Source organism: Eulemur rufifrons, chromosome 7 (assembly GCF_041146395.1).
Source record: "Eulemur rufifrons isolate Redbay chromosome 7, OSU_ERuf_1, whole genome shotgun sequence".
In the NCBI taxonomy this organism is placed as follows: Eukaryota; Metazoa; Chordata; class Mammalia; order Primates; family Lemuridae; genus Eulemur; species Eulemur rufifrons.
In genome coordinates, this window is record NC_090989.1 from 27,870,516 (window position 1) to 27,888,938 (window position 18,423).

The following is an 18,423-nucleotide window of genomic DNA, read 5'->3' on the forward strand; positions in this document are numbered from 1 at the left end:
CATACTAAAACTAGGAACTGAGATGAGCAAAACAGCACTGGAACCCCAAAGAGTTCATCTTCTACAGAAGTGGATAGCCACAGAAATAGATGAATATTTTTCTTAGCACTCGTATTAAGCGATGAGTATCAGAGGCAGACAAAATGTCTCATTCTCCTTTGCATCTCCCACAGAGCAGGTGCTCAGTAAATACATGATAAATGAAAAAGTTAATGTCTTATAGGTCTTCTAGGAGAATATATTTGATTTTTATTAATTAATTCATTCAATTACTTATTTATTCAATGACTTTTTAAATTGTGCCTACCTCTATTTTAAGTGCTAGTCTAGTCTTAGTTTAATTTCACTTTCCATACTGAAAAAATAAATTTTGTAATTACAATTGTATATGAATATTTAATATCAACATGGCAATTTTCCCACCAACTGCAATTATTTCTTCAATCAATATTTCATTTGCATAAATGAATTATTTTCAAATTGTCTTTTTAATTAGTCATAGTTACAAGAAAGCAGTAAAATAAAGCTCTGAAATGAAATGTGTTTGTTTTCATGTGTTTGCATTGATTGATTCTAGTTTATAATCCTGTTGGTTTTATACTGTCTATTGACATACCAAATGTTGATTGATCTTGTGACCTTACAAATTATCTCCTTAGAGTATGTTTTAGGTCATGAATGAAGAAGACTAGTCACTTTGTATAGAAGATAATGAAGATATAGATTTGGGGGTTTAATAATTCACTATTTAAAGCTTATTCTTTATTTTTGTTTTTACCATGAAAATAACTTTCTCCTTTTTATCCAGTCTCTAGTTGCCTTTCCTTTCAAGTGGCCAGGAAAGAATTCATAGTAGAATAACTGGGTACTTCTGTCCTTCTTGGCAGGGACAGATTTGATGATTAAGACCTACATTCTAAATACATTTTTTAAATTATAGCGTTGCTCCCAATTGCAGAAGTAATAATACATCTTCATTGTAGAAAACTTGGAAATGCAGTGTATATAAAGAAGGGAAAAAAAGCACTTATAGTGCTGTATATTTTCATACAAATTTACATTTTGATTTTTTGCTTAATATATTGTGAGCATAAAAAAATAATCTCTAAAGCCCTGTGCCTTGGTAAATTTTGAATAACCAAGCAAAAAGTCATAAGACCAGGAAGCTCAGAGAAAACTGTCAATGCAAAACACCTGAAACTACCTGAAGTTTCACTTCAAGGTTTTTATTACAGCTTTCTTTAAAAATAAACCAAAATTAATTTTAGAAAAATATCCATTTCTCCTATTGAAGAAATTATATAAAACAGACATCAGTTGATCAGGATTTTCTATTTGAATACCTGTTAAAGATGACACTACAGAGGAAATTTTTTTGAAATCAGAAATTAAGAACAAAAGAAAGAACAAAGGGGATTTTTTAAAACTTCATTCAAGGTCTGTCATGTTACTTTCCAGCTTCCTTTTCATTAATGGAGTAAAGAGAACCTAATTCAGACGGATAGGCGATCTGGGTTTAATTAGTCTTTATAAGCCAAAGTTTTTCCTCTGTAAAAAAATAAAGGCATAAAATCATAAAAGATTTAAATGCCCTTCCAGCAAATGTGTGTGTGTGTGTGTGTGTGTGTGTGTGTATTTAAGAGGGTAGGCCTATAAATCTGAACATGTCTACATAATGCTCATCCTCTGTATTAGAAAACCATATTTAACTTACAAATCAAATCTCTGAATTTTGTTGGTCTTAATTTGGCTATCAATACTAGATAACTAGTAATTAGCTGGCTTTAAAAATTTTTGTAAGGAAGAACATTGAATTAAAGGTAAGAATACTTGATTCTCATCCTCACTCTATTATTAATAAATTATCTTTCTTTGAGTAGGCCATTTAGCTTCTTTGTATTTTCTCATTTTTTAAAGTAGGCTGTAGACTAAATGTCCAGTAATTTCCATCCCAACTCATAAAATATGATTGTAAGACTAGTTCAGTTCAATAATTCATTGATGCTTTTTTCTAAAAATTATTTTATAATCTTAATAGTCAACCAACATGTCAGAAAATGAGATGTATTTAACCTAGCACTTCTAATGAAATTTTTACGTTATTTAAGGAAGAGTGAGCAAATTGAACTAAAAGATACTAACATTTATAAATGTAAATACATATGAAAGATAAAGTATATACATATTATGTATACATATGAAAAATTACATTTACAGTCGCATATAATTACCATTTTGATGGAGATTTACAACTTTCAAAGAAGACTTTAATTTAGAAGGTAAAAATAAAAAGAAAACCAATTAGAGACTTGACAATAGTTTCAATGAAAGTAAATTAAACTAAGGAGATAACAAGGGAGATGCAGAAAGATAAATTCAGGATATATTTTGGAGATAGGATAGACTAACCTCTGATTTATGGAATGTGCAATTGGGTAGATGAAGATGGCATTCACTGAGTTGAAGAAGACTGGATGAGAATCATATTTGGGGAAAAGTCTAGAGGTCAGTCCTGATTCTGCTTATCAATTGTTTTAAACAGATTGTTGGATGTTTTAAGTCTGAAGCCTGGATAAAGAAATAAATTAGGTGTCATCACCAAATAAGTGATATTAAAAGTGGTATGTGTATGCATGTATACACATGAGAAGACAATGATGGTGATATTAGAAGAGCCCCAAGCTAATCCTAAAGGAATTTAAGCATTTAATTTCAGGAAAAGGAAGGCATCACCAAATAGGAGTTAGAGAAGGAACAGCCCAAAAAGACAAAAAGAAAATCAGGGGAACATATTGTCATAGAAGCCAACAAAAGAAAATGTTTCTAGAATTCATTGTGATCAACATTGCTAAGGACCACAAAAGCAATTTAAGAGGAATGGTAGAGACAAAAGCTGATTGATGAGTAGATGAGGTGGGCTGAAAGGATAGAAAATTAATGGAATTAAATTCAAAGAAGAGTACACAGTTAATTTTTTTTTTTGAGATGCATGCTTAGAAAAGGGAATAGAAAAAGTGGTAAATAAAGGATAGTGAAGTAAAAATGGATAAGATCAGAGCACATTTGAATGCTGTTGGGAAGATGATCAAACTTTAATAGAGAAAGAAAATGACCACAAATGTAAACCAAGCTGTGTCACTCCCCTGATTCAATATTACATATTTTTCAACCTGCTCTACAAAAGCCTCCTTCAGGGACTCCAGTTGGTCTCTGGTCTCATCTCATGGTACTCTTTCATTCTTTCCCTTCTTGGGAAGACACTAAGAATTCTTCTAGGAATTCTAGCTTTAGAAACTTTGCAGAAATTGTATCCTCTTCCAGGACTTCTCTTCTCTCTGCTGTTTGCCTGGCTGACCCTTTTCTGTCATTCATGTCTCAGGTTAAATATCCTTCCTGACTATCTGTTGAATCCAAAACCATCTCTAAATTTTCACATCTGTCTGGTTCTTTCTCATCAGTCAGGCCTGAATTTTAGTATCTTCAGTGAAGCTATTCCTAATCACTCAGTCTATATTCATAAACTCCCTCTCACATCCTCACCCAATTACCCTGGAGATTCCTCAAAGAACTAAAATTCGACCTACCATTTGATCCAGCAATCCCACTATTGGGTATTTACCCAAAGGAAAAGAAGTCATTTTATCAAAAAGACACCTAAACTTGAATGTTTATAGCAGCACAATTCGCAATTGGAAAGATGTGGAATCAACTCAAATGCCTGTCAGTTCATGAGTGGATTAACGAAATGTGGTGTGTGTGTGTGTGTGTGTGTGTGTGTATACACATGGGATATATCCCATGGAACACTACTGGGTCATGAAGAAGGATGACTTAATGCCTTTTGCAACAATTTGGATGGAACTGGAGACCATTATCCTAAGTGAAGTAGTTAAAGAATAGAAAAGCAAACACCACAAGTACTTACTATCAAATTAGAACTAATTGAACACACATGTGCATAAAGGGAGGTAACGGAAATCAAGCAGAGGGGAGGAGGGGATGGGTGAAAACCTACCTAACTGGTATAGTGAACACTATCTGGGTGACAGGTACACTTTTAACCCTGACTCAAGCATTACAAAAGTGATCCATGTAACCAAAAACATTTATACTCCCATAACATTTTGAAATAAAAAAAAGAAGAAATTAGACATGTTATTATAAATTTTAATCACATTCAGCACAAATATTTGGGAACAGATTATGGGATTGAGATGAATATGGTTATTATTTTAAAAATTTTCTAGAAGATTTCTTTTTAATACATAGTCTTAAAGATGCTATATCTCTTATAAAATAATAATAGCTCTAATTTTCATCCTTCATGTATATCTACCTAATAGCAAGAGGAAGTTGTCCCAAAGTATTACTTTGCTGTTAGACTGTAGCTAGTCTAGTATCAAAAATGTACTCTAGATAATCCTTTTGGCATATAAAACATATGTATAAAATTAGGAGTGCATTTACATTCAGCAAACATTTGTTGAGCCATACACTATCCTAGGCATCTGGTATTAAAAAAATGAATAAAATACAGTAGACTGATGTCTAGTAACTTGAAGATAAAGTGAATAAAGATACAAATATTAACAATATTGTGTTTTTACATTTTTTAAATAATAGAGTGTGAACAAAACAATGAGGGGTTAGGTTGATTTAAAAGCTCAGTGCCATGAGATCTCACTCATCTGAATTTAGACACCTTCCAAATGCTTCCATTCCTCCTGAGGGCAAATCATTAATATGAAGTTCAATTTCCCTGGTATACAACACCTTTCTCCAAATCAGGTGAAAGTCTTTTTCATAAAGAAGGGATAGAGAGAGGGCTAGTTCTGATGCCAGTGTTTCAATGGAACAATCAAGCTTTGGTTGTAACAGGAGGAAGGTGCCATAAGAAAAGAGGCACAGCAAAGAAAAAATGGTTGTGCTATGTCAGCTTATTACTTCTGGAATGGTCTAAATATTAGAAAAGGGATCTTCCTGAGTTGTAAGGGGTTTATAAAACCAAGTAACTCAGAAAACATTGAAAAGAAATACTGAGAAAATAATACAAAAAATAAACAGCAATAAAAATTGTGTTGAACCGAGCCTGACCTTTGGAAAGAGAGGGAGGATTTTGCATATCTAAGAATATCTTGTGGCAGTCCTTTCTGAAAGATTAAAGTGATTTCAATATTTTCTCATTTATTTAATGCAAACATGTATGCCTTGCTCTGACAAAACATCACATTTTCTACTTAGGTGCTGTTATGTAGAGACAGAACACCAAGTTTATATTGGGTTTTCAAAGTTATTCTTAAAGATCAAAAATGAAAGTTGAGTATAATGATTGGAAATGTTTGCATACCACATATCCTTTACTTCCAAACATTTCCTTGGGCTTATAGTCTCTGTCAAAGGATTGGAAAGCACTATTAGAAATAAGTCTCATTCAAACATTAATGAGGAAGCAAATCATTGGCCTTTTGAAAACTGCAGTATTTACATGTCAATTATCAGTGGTTTAATGGAAAGAATGAGACAAAATTGGAGAAATATTTCTGAGTCCAGAGCTCTCTGGATGAAAAAGAAGTATTCGCATATGTATTACTTCACATCTTGTTGATATAACAGAATACAACTATTTTACCAATTAATATAAAACTTAGCATACAAATTATTAATTTCCAAAATATTTTGAAATCGTTAAGAGGAAATATCCTAAAAATAATAAATAAAAGCAGTATAAATACAAATTCACCAACATTAAACTAGCGGGAAATATTTCTGTATCATCCAAGGAAAACGTGAGTCATTAATACAACTTTAACTCTTTTTTATCCATATTTTATGATAATAAACAAGTGACACTGACATACTAAAACATAATATGATATGCTGTGGCTATCTTTTGTTTTGCTCAGTGCATATCTTCTAGAAAGCAGGAGACTATTTGAAAAATGTATGTTATTTGAAAACAGTCCAAACTTGAAATAAATGCTGTTTTCCTAGAAATTTCCAAGAGGAAAATGAAGATGATTTGAATTTTGCTTTATATGATATCAGTAGGTAGACTTTGCATACTACCAGTCTATTCCAACACTTGCAAGTAGCAACTTTAAACTTTTTGTTCCATTTATATCATGCTGCAGACCTTGTTCTTTTCCACTCCTTCACATTGGGCAAAAGTGAGTCATTTATTGATGGCTCTGAACTCAGTCTATTTTGCTGCATTTTGAATTTAAAAAGAAAGTTGCTAAAACCACTCTGTTTTACTATGTCTGGACAGTTGTAATGTACTTTACAATTTTGAACCCCCCAAAATGTGTTGTGCTTTCAAGTTATTGCTTAAATTGACTCAGGTTTCAGGTTTTAACGTTGCACTATTAATTTTCCCACATTTATGATCTCGATGTATTTCACATTTCATCATTTGTGAAGAATAATTTGTCTTTACCTTGAGCTGTGTTTGTGCTAGGCCATAAAATCAGATGGTGACCCTGTGGAATCCATGCGGACACTAAAGCGACTACAGAAACTGGTTTGGTCCAAGAAAGCCAGGGTGCAGAGTCTGGATGAGGTGAAACCTACGCTGATAAATTTCCGTGAGTAAGAGCTCTCAATAAGCTGCTAAAAAGTCTTTGAGGGAGAACTGGGGAAGCATATATTAATGAAGTCCATTTAGATAAAGTCTTAAAATAATCATTAAACATTGAGGGTTTTTTTATTGCCAGGTTATTTTGAAACAAATATCCCCATCCTATTCCTGAATTTCACCCCAGCCCTATGCCCACCCTATTTCTCCTTCCCTTCAGGGCCAGTCTCAGGAGCAGAGAGAGAGAGAGAGAGAGAGAAGCGTGCAGGCTCGTGTGCATGAGGGCTATGGATGAATCTCAGCAAGAAAATGAGGGTCAGCAATATCCACTGTTCCCATTCCTTGGCCATGGAAAATAGTAGTTTGTATTTTGATGTAAGTGTAGCAAATTGGTATGTTTATGACATGCAACTTTGATTTACATTTATTTATTTATAGTAGCATTCTTAATCATAATCATTTGCTTACACCTATTGAACACTTGGATTTAAAGAGATTTAATGATAATAGGGCAATTTACTATGAGTGATATATATTTCTATTTTCTGTAACTCTTTTATATGTTGCTAGAAATTTCATCAGACCCCTTGCCACATTGTATAAATATAGATCTCACTAATCAACTTTATAGTATTAAAGATACAAATTTTTCTTTTGTTTTCTCAGTCTTGTTCTTGCTTTTCCAAAATATTTCACTATAAGACACAGTACATGCATATATTTCTTTGCAGATTGATACTAAAATAGATAATTTCAGAATGTCAGTAGGATTTCAGCCCATATCCACTGAGATTTCTTTCTTTTAAGTAAGGAAAACAATTTCATTTGCTTTCTTATGATGCTCTCATATACACATGACCTCAAAAAAGTTAAAAATATCCAAGAATAGAAGCACATGATCTAATAAGATGTGAGGTTTTTTTTAAATAATTTTTCTCAAATATCTTTCAGTATTCTATTTGCATGTGGCTTCCATTCATTCCAGTCCAATTGACTTTAATTAATACATATGATTTCAAAAAGTTTCAGATAAATCTGATTTTTTAAAAAACAAATAATTTCATATAACAAAAGAACTTACTCTTTAAAGAATGCTATTGTATATTATTTTGTGAAATTGAATGACCTCTTGGTTTATCAAGTATTGTTCATTTCTATTGTATAAAGGGAAGTATAGTATTTATAATTTCAACATGTGAAGAATTACAAGCAATTTTAGTTTTTAACTTTTTTTTGTCATTCAGAAGATGAAGATGACACAGTGATTTCCTGTTTGAAATTAACCAAATCTCAAGAAAAGAAAGTTAGTAATATTAGCACAAGGAGGAAGGAAGATATGGAGATTGGATTGGGTTCTCTTTCTGCATCACTGAGTAGATCTAGCACTTCTAATGAATGCAACTGGGAAGATAAGTTAGCCCACTGCGAAGGTGAAGTTCACATGTGGCACAGCTGGAAGCCTTTTGCAGAAAATCCAATCTGGCCATATGTTGATTTCCAAATTTCCCAAGTTGGACCCTGGGACCACTCCTCCTCCTGTATTCACCACCCACATCTCCAGTCTTCTTGCTCAGATATGGATCTCTTACATTCATGGGTAAGTCTGTAAACTACAGATATGTGTCATCTTGTTTGGGGGTTTGTACTGGCAGGAAAGAAACAGATAACAAATGTGCTAATCAGTCCTATTTATCAGTGTCAGGAAAGTTACCAGTATTACTAGAGTTGTCTTTTCAAAAAACTATGCAACTGTGGTGACCTTTGCCCATGTTGATACTACATATATTCCTTTGTATACAATTAAACTACTGCATAACATGTTCCAGGGATTTCTTTTTAATTGAAGGAAGACTTTGGATGTTGCGATCAAGAAAATGTGCATCAAATTTTCTAAATTTTTGCCGTTATAATGAAGTTTCACTGACAAATAACAGCTAAATTTAATGAGCATTCACCTAAGCACTTTACATGTATTATCTCATTTAAATCTCACAGCAATCCTATAAGGTAAGTACTGATATTTTAATATTATTTCCCCCTTATTTTACAATTGAAGAAACTGAGGCATAAAAATGTTAGGAATAGGTGCAAAGACAGTCAGCTAAGGAGAGGTGGAGCCAAGACATAGAAACTAGATAGTCTTATGCTATAGATTCTGCTTTTAGATAATACAATATGGAGTATTCCATATACTAAGCTATTAATAGATGTTAAAGCTATATGGTATAAAAGAAAACATGAACTCTGAAATTTAAACAATTTGGGTTTGAATTCTGGCTTTGCTACTTTTCTTCACTGAGCAAATTACACATTTTAATCTTAATTTTCTTAACTATAAAATGGAAATAATTGTATTGAACTCATGAGGTATTTGAGAAACTAAAATTAAATATCATAAATCTTCTAGGATTTAAGAGTTTCCAACTTATTTTCAACTTGATTGTAAGTTCCTTAAGTCATGTCTTGTACCTCTATTTCTCTACAGTTCATGGTCATTTGTGTTTGCAGTGAAGGAATGGAACAACTTTGTGTACCCAGGAACACTATGCTATGCCATTTTGGTCTAAGAATCAGTCTCTCATTAGAAAGGGGCTATATTTTATAACATATTACAGGTCTCCAAAGAGTTATATTCCCTTGGAGTCCTTTTTATCTGTTAAGATTTATGCATTAACTTTCTGAAGACTAGAGCTAAAGTAACTTTTGTCTAAAATACCATGTTAAATATGACAGGTGTCTGGTAACAGACTTAGAACTGGTGAAACTCCCCAACATTAATCATTTCTAGGAATGTCTCTCCTACTTCTTTAGTCCTTATCTTCTCTTATGGGGCTGCTGTACTTTTCATGTTTGCACTTGGAGCAGCTTCTTAGAGAGTAGCTGATAATATAATTAGGACTTGCTTCTGAAGAATCTCTCTGACAACTGTCTTCAGAAGCAGCGTCAAGGATGATGACTTCTTGGCAAGTGGCTAAGCTGGTATATAGGAATCTAAACACAAATATTCCTTTAAAAATAAAATCTGGACTTCTTAACTTGACATTTCTGTATTTTAGCAGTCTGGTCTCAATCTAGTTTTTCAGCCTTATGTACTTACTAGTCCTTCCTTATTGATTTCCTATGCTATACTGCCAAACTGAATGATTTGTTATTCCTGAAGGCTGTCTCGCACTTTCCTGCCTTTGTATCTTTGTGTTTGTGTATTGGCCTCTGCCTGGTATGTTGTTCTTTCCTTTAGAACCATCCCCGCATCACTTAGACTCAAATTGAATACTTTGTCCTCTAGAAAGCTTTCCAGGATCACACCAGACAGAAGTAACTGTCCTTCCTTTGAAATTCTACATCATGTAAGGACAATACTTTCTCATTATACACTCATCAAATATGTATTGGCATCTAATATTTGCCATTCACAGTATTAGGCACTGAGATACAGAGCTAAAAAATATCTACACTGTCCTTGTCTTCATGGAGCTTTTGTACTCCACTCTGTACTGGCATTAGTTGGGCATTTGTATACTTCCTATAACTAATTTATCTTTGTATCCTCCAAGTTCCTAGAATATGATGGGTATTCAATAAATATCTGAGTAGCATTTGTTGCCTAAATGAATGGAGTTTAAAAAAACCAATGGACGTTGTTTCCGTAGATCTAGATAGAACATTTCTTTTTGTCTTTCTAACTGTTCTTATAGCCAAAATTTTCCTTATTCTAATAAATATACAGTTATACATAAATTTAGTGATTTTACATATGTGAGTGTTTGTTGACATTGTGTAGATTTAGGTAAATACACAATAGTTATGTTTTTAGTTTGTATTTAGGTAGTTTTTTCTATTTTAGTGTGTAACTAAATGATTAAATGAGTTTTATCAGGAGAAGGTCAAACTTTTCTGCAGAATGCTCAGAATTTCAGATGATAATGTTCAGCATTTGTGACAGAAAAGTCTCAGTGGATTTAGAGAGAAGGTTCAAGAGCATGTTAGAGTTAAATTGGTTTGGTAAACTTAATGAAACCACTCACACTCAGGGATTTGAGACATTAGAGTAAAAGAAGTTGGATGAGTGCAAATCATTATTTTTATATTCTACATATATATTCTATAATAATAACAAGTGAACAATATCCAGTTTCATTTTAGCATACCTGGTATTTTTTTCTGTAGTAATTGCAGGGTTATTATTTAGGTTATTTAACTTTCATATTATAGAAGGTATAGAAAGGCAAATAGTGTTGAGGGAAAAGATGTGCTTCTGAAATGAGTGTTACTTACTATTAATGACAGATAGTCAGAGGTGACATTTTTGCAATTTTAAAGGGTAAGAGTGTGATCACATTTTTAAGAAAAATGTGCCAACATATGTAGATATGGTGGAGCTGGATCTAAACCCCATATTTCTTGGAAAATGAATCCAATCCACAAGGGCACTAATTTCTCCTCAACTTCAGAAACTTCAGGAATAATAGCTTCCAGTGCCTTTAATTCCATCATTAAGTCAGGGTTTCGAGGTGTCCTGAAACTGACTTGTCTTCCAGAAAGTCCTTATTTCCCCAGCTATAACTCCCTGCTGAGCCCAATGAAGGCCCACACTCTTAAGGCTGGTTCTGCTGGGTTAAAGCCAGCTCTAACATGACCAGCAGAGTGAGCTTGAGCAAACTCCTTAGCCTCCTTAACCTACTAATTCCATTTCTGTACAGTGGTTTCAGTCTTACTCACTCCCTTTTTTCTGAGTGACTCTTAACCTACCAAAAACACTGACTTGTAAAACAAAGTGATCAAAATCTACCACATGGGGCTATTGGGAAGAGTAAATGAAATGGTGTTAGGACTCAGTCTATGTAGTAGGTAATTTATACAAAAATCAAAGAATCCAGAGGCCTATGTTAAGACAGAACATTTTATTCAGTTGAGATACCATAAATGAACTGAATCAGATAGGAAAATACATTATTTGTGAAGGGCCCTTCACAGAAGTCAACAGGAGAATGAGACACACACAGATGTTTCATTGCAATGTCTGTGGGATCTAGGGAGTAAGGAAATATATATGATTATGGAATTGATATAAACTGAGTGAGGTAAAAGGTCAGATTTTTGAAAGTGTATATTCCACAAGAGAAACGTGAAAGGAAAAACTAAGGATGCAGTTCTTTTCTAATATCTGAGATGAGTGGTGCTTAGAGGGGATTTCAGATGCACCTTAAGAAGGGTAAAAGTGGATGTAACCAAAAATAATATGTGAAGCCAAGTGTTTAGAATCAATTTACAAGAAGAGTGACTGAAGGGTACTTATGAAGTTCTACATGCTAAGAGAACAAAATGTCTTAACAAAAAGAGGAAGGTGAGCCATAAGCTTGGTAGAGAATAAAGGTAAGAAAGAATAGAGTTTGTGTGTTGCAAAGGAGATGTAGCCTTCCCTTAATATAGTATTTCGAAAACAACAAACATATTTTTCAAAATCTGAGAGATATTTTAGCCTTATGAAAAGGATAAATAAATTATTTTTTTAGAGAAAACAAGAAAACCATTTGATTTTTAAAAATTAGGTATTTTATTATAGCCTGTAATTGATGAGATGTTATTTGTTTTTTTATTTCAGAATTTTATGGGGGTACACAGATTTTGGTTACATAATTTGCTTTTGTACAGTTTGAGTCAAAATTATAAATGTGCCCTTGATCCAGTTAGTATGCATTGTACCTGTTAGGTGTAAATTTGCTCATCCCTTCCTATCTCCTCCCACTTACTTGATTTCCTTTGACTTTTACTTCCATATGTACACAGAAGTGTTGATCGGTTTAGTTACAATTTATAATTGAGTTCATGTGGTGTTTGTTTTTCCATTCTTGCGACACTTCACTAAGAATAGTCTCCAGTTGCATCCAAGTTGTTACAAAAGAAACTAGATAAGCATTTTTTTATGGCTGAGTAGTGCTCCATAGTATACATATATCACATTTGTTAATCCACTCATGTATTAATGGGCACTTGTGTTGATTCCACATCTTTGCAATTGTGAATTATGGTACTAAAAATGTTCAAGTGCAAGTGTCTTTTTTGTAAAATGTCCTTTTTTCTTTTGAGTAAATACCCAGTAGTGGGTTTGCTAGATCAAACGATAGGTCTACTTTTAGTTCTTTGAGGAATTTACATACTACTTTCCATAGAGGTTGTACTAGTTTACAGCCCCATAAACAGTGTATAAGTGTACCTTTCTCTCCACAGCCTCACTAGCATATGTTGTTTTGGGACATTTTGATAAAAACCATTCTCACTAGAGTTAGATGATACCTCGTTGTGGTTTTTATTTGCACTAACTTGATGACTAGAGATGTTGAGGATTTATTCGTGTGTTTGTTGGCCATTAGTCTATTTTCTTTTGAAAAGTTTATGTTCATGTCTTTTGCCCACTATTAATGGGGTTGTTTGATTTTTTTCTTGCTTATTTGCTTGAGTTCTTTGTAGATGCTGGTTATCAGCCCTTTATTGGATGTATACCATGAAAATATTGTCTCCCATAGTGTAGGTTGTCTACTTGCTCTATTGATTGTGTCCTTCACTGTGCAGAAGATTTTTTTTAATTTGATCAGGTCCCCTTTATTTATTTTTATTGTTGCTGTGATTGATTTTGGGGTCTTCTTCATAAATTCTTTGCCTATGCTGACATCTGTAAGAGTCTTTCCAACATTTTCTTTTAGAATTTTTATAGTTTCATGCCTTAGGTTTAAGTCTGTCATCCATCGTGAATTACTTTTTGTGAGTTGCGAGAGGCAGGATCCTGTTTCAGTTTTCTACATGTGGCTATCCAATTTTCCCAGCATCATTTATTGAATAGGGATTTCTTTCCCCAGTGTATGTTTTTGTCTGCTTTATCAAAGATCAGATGGCAATATGAGGATGGGTTCATATCTGGGTTCTCTGTTGTGATCCATAGTCTATGTCTCTGTTTTTGTGCCAGTATCATACTGTTTTGGTTACTATAGCCCTGCAGTATAGAGTGAAGTCTGGTAAAGTGATGCCTCCCAATTTGTTCTTTATATGTAAGTTTGCATTAGCTATTTGTGGTCTTTTCTGGTTCCATATGAAGTATAGAACTGTTTTTTCTAGGTCTGTGAAAAATAATGTTGGCATTTTAATGGGGTTTGCATTGAATCTATAAATAACTCTGGGCAGTATAGACATTTTAACAACGTTGCTTCTGCTGATCCATCAACATAATATGTTTTTCCAGCTGTTTATGTCCCCTGCAATTTTCTTCCTCAGTGTTTTGTAGTTCTCCCTGTAGAGCTCTTTCACCTCCATATTTAAATATATCCCCAAGTATTTTATTTTTGTTATTGCTATTGCTTCTTTGATATTATTCTCAGCTTGACTGTTATTGGCATATATGAAACCTACTTATTTGTGTACATCAATTTGTAGCCTAAGACTTTGCTGAATTTATTTATCAATTCTTGGTTGAATCTTTGGGGTTTTCTAGATATAAGATCATATCATCAACAAAGAGCAATAATTTAACCTCTTCTTTCCCCATTTGGATACCCTTGATTTCCTTCTCTTGTTTGACTGCTCTGGCTAGGACTTCCAACACTATGTTGAATACAAGTGGTGATAGTGGGCAACCTTGTCTGGTCCAGTTATAAGTGGGAATGCTCTCAAGTTTTCCCATTCAGTATGATGTTGGCTGTGGGTTTGTCATATATGGCTTTAATAATTTTGAGGTATGTCCCATCTATGTCTGTTTTGTTAAGAGTTCTTAACATAAAAAATTGCTGACTTTTGTCAAATGCTTTTTCTGTGTCTATTGAGAGGATCATATGATCTTTGTCTTTGCTTCTATTTATGTGGTAAATTACAGTTATAGATTTGCATATGTTGAACCATCCTTGCATCTCTGGGATGAAGCCCACTTAGTCATGGTGAATTATTTTTTTGATGTACAGTTGAATCCAGTTTGCTAAGATTTTATTGAGAATTTTTGCATCTATATTCATAAGGAATATTGGTCTGTAATTTTCTTTTTTTGTTGTGTCCTTTCCTGGCTTTGGTATCAAGGTGATATTGGCTTTGTAGAATGAGTTGGGGAGGATTCCTTCCTTCTCAATGTTACAGAATAATTTCTTCAGTATAGGTACCAGTTCTTTGTAGGTTTGGTAACATTTGTGTGTGAACCCATGTGGTCTGGGACTTTTTCTGTTGGAAGATTTTTTTAATGCTCCTTCAATTTTGGTGCTTTATATTGGTCTATTCAAGAGTTCTATTTCTTCCTATTTGAGCCTAGGGAGGTTGTATGTTTCCAAGAATTTGTCCATTTCCTCCACATTTCCATGTTTATGAGCATAGAGATTTTTATAGTATTCAAAGATGATGTTTTGTATTTCTGTGATATCAGTTGTGATTCTCCTTTTACATTTCTGATTGAGCTTATTAAAGAACTTTCATTTTGATTCTTATTAATCTAGCAAGAGTCCTGTGAATTATGTTTATCTTGTCAAAGAATCAACTTTTTATTTCATTGATCTTCTGTGTAGTTCTTTTATTCTCAATTTCATTTAGTTCTGCTGAAATCCTGGTTATTTCTTTTCTTCTGCTGGGCTTAGGAATAGTTTGCTCATCTGTTTCCAGTTCCTTGAGACAATTCAATGGATTGTTGATTTGTGATCTTTCTGTCTTTTGGATGTTAGAATTTAAGGCTACGAGTTTTCCTCTCAGGACTGCTTCTGCTATATCCCACAGATTTTGACAGCATGCCACATTATCATTTAGTTAGAAGAATCTTTTGATTTCCATCTTTATCTCCTCCTTGACCCAACTATCATTCAGATAGAGGTTGTTGTTTAATTTCCATGACTTTGTGTAGAGATGAGTGTTTCTGCTGGAATTGATTTCTAATTTTATTCAACTGTGGTCTGAGAAGATATATGTTATAATTTCTATTTTTTTAAATTTTTTGAGACCTATTTGGTGGCCTAGGATGTGACCAATTTTAGTGAAAAATCCATGAGCTGATAAGAAGAATGTATATTTAGTATTTCTTGGGTAGAATGTTCTGTAAATGTCTGTTAGGCCAATTTGTTCTAGAGTTCTATTTAAGTCCATTGTTTCTCTGTCTATAATCTGGGGGATCTGTCCAGTTCTGTCAGTGGGGTGTTGAAGGTCCCGTCTATTATAGAGTTGCTATTCATCATTTTGTTTAGATCAAGTAGGATTTTCTTTATGTATCTGGGTGCCACTGTGTTAGGTGTATAAATATTTAAGATTGCTAAGCCTTCTTGTTGAATTGTTCCCTTCATCATTATATCATGACCATCTTTGTCTTTCTTTACTTTTATTGATTTGAAGTCTATGTTATCTAATATAAGAATAGCTATGTCACCTTTCTTTTTGTTTACATTTGCATGTAATATTGTTTTCCATCCCTTTACCTTGAGTCTGAATGAATCTTGTGGGTTAGACATGTTTCCTGGAGTCAGAAGATACATGGCTTGTATTTTTTTATCGATTCAGCCAGACTGTGTGTCTTCAGTAGGGAGTTCAAGTCATTCCCATTTGTTCACAGAATTTATAAGTGGGGTATATTTCTGTTCATCCTGTTGGATATATCCTTATTGCTTTGTTTTATCTCTTGAGCCATTGTGGTATCTGGGTTCTGAACTTCAGTCTTTAGATGATTTTACACTGGTGGGTGTCTATTATACTGATCATATATAATGCAGGTCTGAGTACTTCCTGTAGGCAGGTCTGGTCTTTGCAGATTCCCTCAGAAATTACTTGTCTGGGAAAGTCTCTATTTCTCCCTTATATAAATAACTTAGTTTTGCAGGATACAAAATTCTAGGCTGGCCATTATTCTGTTTTAGAAGACTGAAGATAGGTCTCAAGTCCCTTCTGCCTTGTAAGGTTTCATTGGAGAATTCTGCAGTTAGTCTGATAGATTTTTCCCTTGTAGGTTACCAGCTGTTTCACCTTACTGCTTATAGAAGTGCCTCTTTTCTGTTCACTTTGGCCAGCCTAATGGATGTGTGACATGGTGATTGCCCTTTCTTGATGAATCTCCCAGGGGTCCTTTGTGCTTCTTGTAGCTAGATATCTAGATTTCTAGCTAGGCCAGGGAAATTTTCCTCAGTTATTCCCTCAAATAAATTATCCAACCTTTGTATATTTTCTTCTTTACCCTCAGGGATGCATGTGATTCTTATGTTTGGCCTCTTGACATAATGCCTCATTTTTTGCAGGCTTTGTTCATTCCTCTTATTTCTCTGTTCTTTCTCTTTGACTGATTTGTTTAACTCATAGGTGTTATCCTCAAGCTCTGAGATTCTTCTTCTATGTGATATAGCCTATTCTTAAGGCTTTCCACTGTGTGTTGTGATCCTTTGAATGAATTTTTCATTTCCAGAATTTATGTTTGGTTTTTCTTTAATACTTCCATTGCTTTAAAATTTTTTCCATTAATTTCTTGCATTGTTTTTGTGGCTTCTTTGTGTTGGTTTTCTATTTTCTCTTGTATTTCATTGAACTTTTTTACAATCCATATACGAAATTTTTCATCTGTCATTTTAACCATTTCTTTTATGTTGGTATCCATCAATAAGGAGTTATTAATTTCTTTTTGGAGTGTCCTTTCACTCTGATTTTTCATGTTTCTGGAGTTCTTTAACTGATTCCTTTTCATCTGGCCTCTTTATCGAGAGCTGGGGGTCCTAGGGCTGGCTTATGACCCTGTCACTGAGTCCCCAGAGATTGATCCCTGACTGTGTCAGGGAGAGGAGTGCTGGTCCTGAGTTGCCTTTCAGGTCTTTTAGCAGGTTTGATGGACCTCTCGGGTTACCTCTAACCTGTTGTTTTCACCTCTTTCCAATGGAGCGAGCTGTTGGATTTCCAAGCTGTTGGATTGCATTTGTGGGTACGAATCTGCCACTTTCTAAGTGCTTCAGTTGGAAGGCACTATGCGGTTGTTCCCACTGTCGTTGATTGTAGTTTTCATGGAGGAGCCAGCTGCCAAGGTAACCTTTTGTGCCTATGGTAGGCTGTGGTCCCCCAGGTGGGGTACATGAGTGCCCCAAGCTTTATAAGGGGCCCTGTAGCTCTCAGGGGGTTGCTTGGTCCCACTCCCCCTGATATGTAAGGAGGAGCAAGATAGATTGTGGCTGGAATGCGAGAGCCTGAGTGAGGAGCTTTGCTGACCACTAGGGGGAGCCACTGATACGGAGTTCAGGGCTATCTCTCCAAGCCCAGAGAGCTGTTCCTGATGGGTGGAGCCTAATCATGTGATTGCTAAGGACCCCCGCCAGGATTTTTCCATCCCTGTCCGCTAGCCCAGTTTCTCTGTGGGGTGGGGCATGCACCCTCCCCATTTGTTCCCTGGAACTCCACAGCACTCTTCCATCTGATCAGTCCATGTGTGTTCCATCTCTACCCAAGACCACTTCTCCTGCTATCCCACAGTTTGTGTGTTTGACCTGCTGGCATCTATCTTTACGTGATGTTGATGGCTAAGGGGAATCTCTAATTGTGCATCCTTTTTCTGCCGCTAGACCCCAAGGCGAGGGAGGCAGGCCTTCCTATCCATAGAGGTCTCTGATAGGGGCATGCTCCTACTGGGCGAGTAGTGGAAGCTCATGGGAATCTGCATCAAGCTGCACTCCCTATGGAAGTGAGTGGTGGGAGGGACTGCTCCTCCAGTTCAGCCTGTGTGCCCAAGGCATTTGGTTGCCATGGGAACTAGGGGCTATGCTATTTCAGTCCCGGTGCAGCAGCCTTCTCCACTATGGTGATTCTCCAGTGGGGGCTGGGGGATGGGGCGCACTGACAGTCTCCCGCTCCTCTGTGCTCCTTCACACCCT

At 34.9% G+C, this 18,423-nt stretch overlaps 1 protein-coding gene across 1 annotated transcript in view; it reads left to right on the top strand.

Annotated features, from left to right (window-relative positions):
• The window catches only part of SAMSN1 (SAM domain, SH3 domain and nuclear localization signals 1), a 144,335-nt gene that overhangs the window by 45,286 nt on the left and 80,626 nt on the right, over nt 1-18,423 (top strand). The window contains 3 exon segments of the mRNA XM_069472448.1: nt 2,906-2,913; nt 6,443-6,584; nt 7,819-8,171. Coding sequence (XP_069328549.1) covers nt 2,906-2,913; nt 6,443-6,584; nt 7,819-8,171 — 503 coding nt within the window.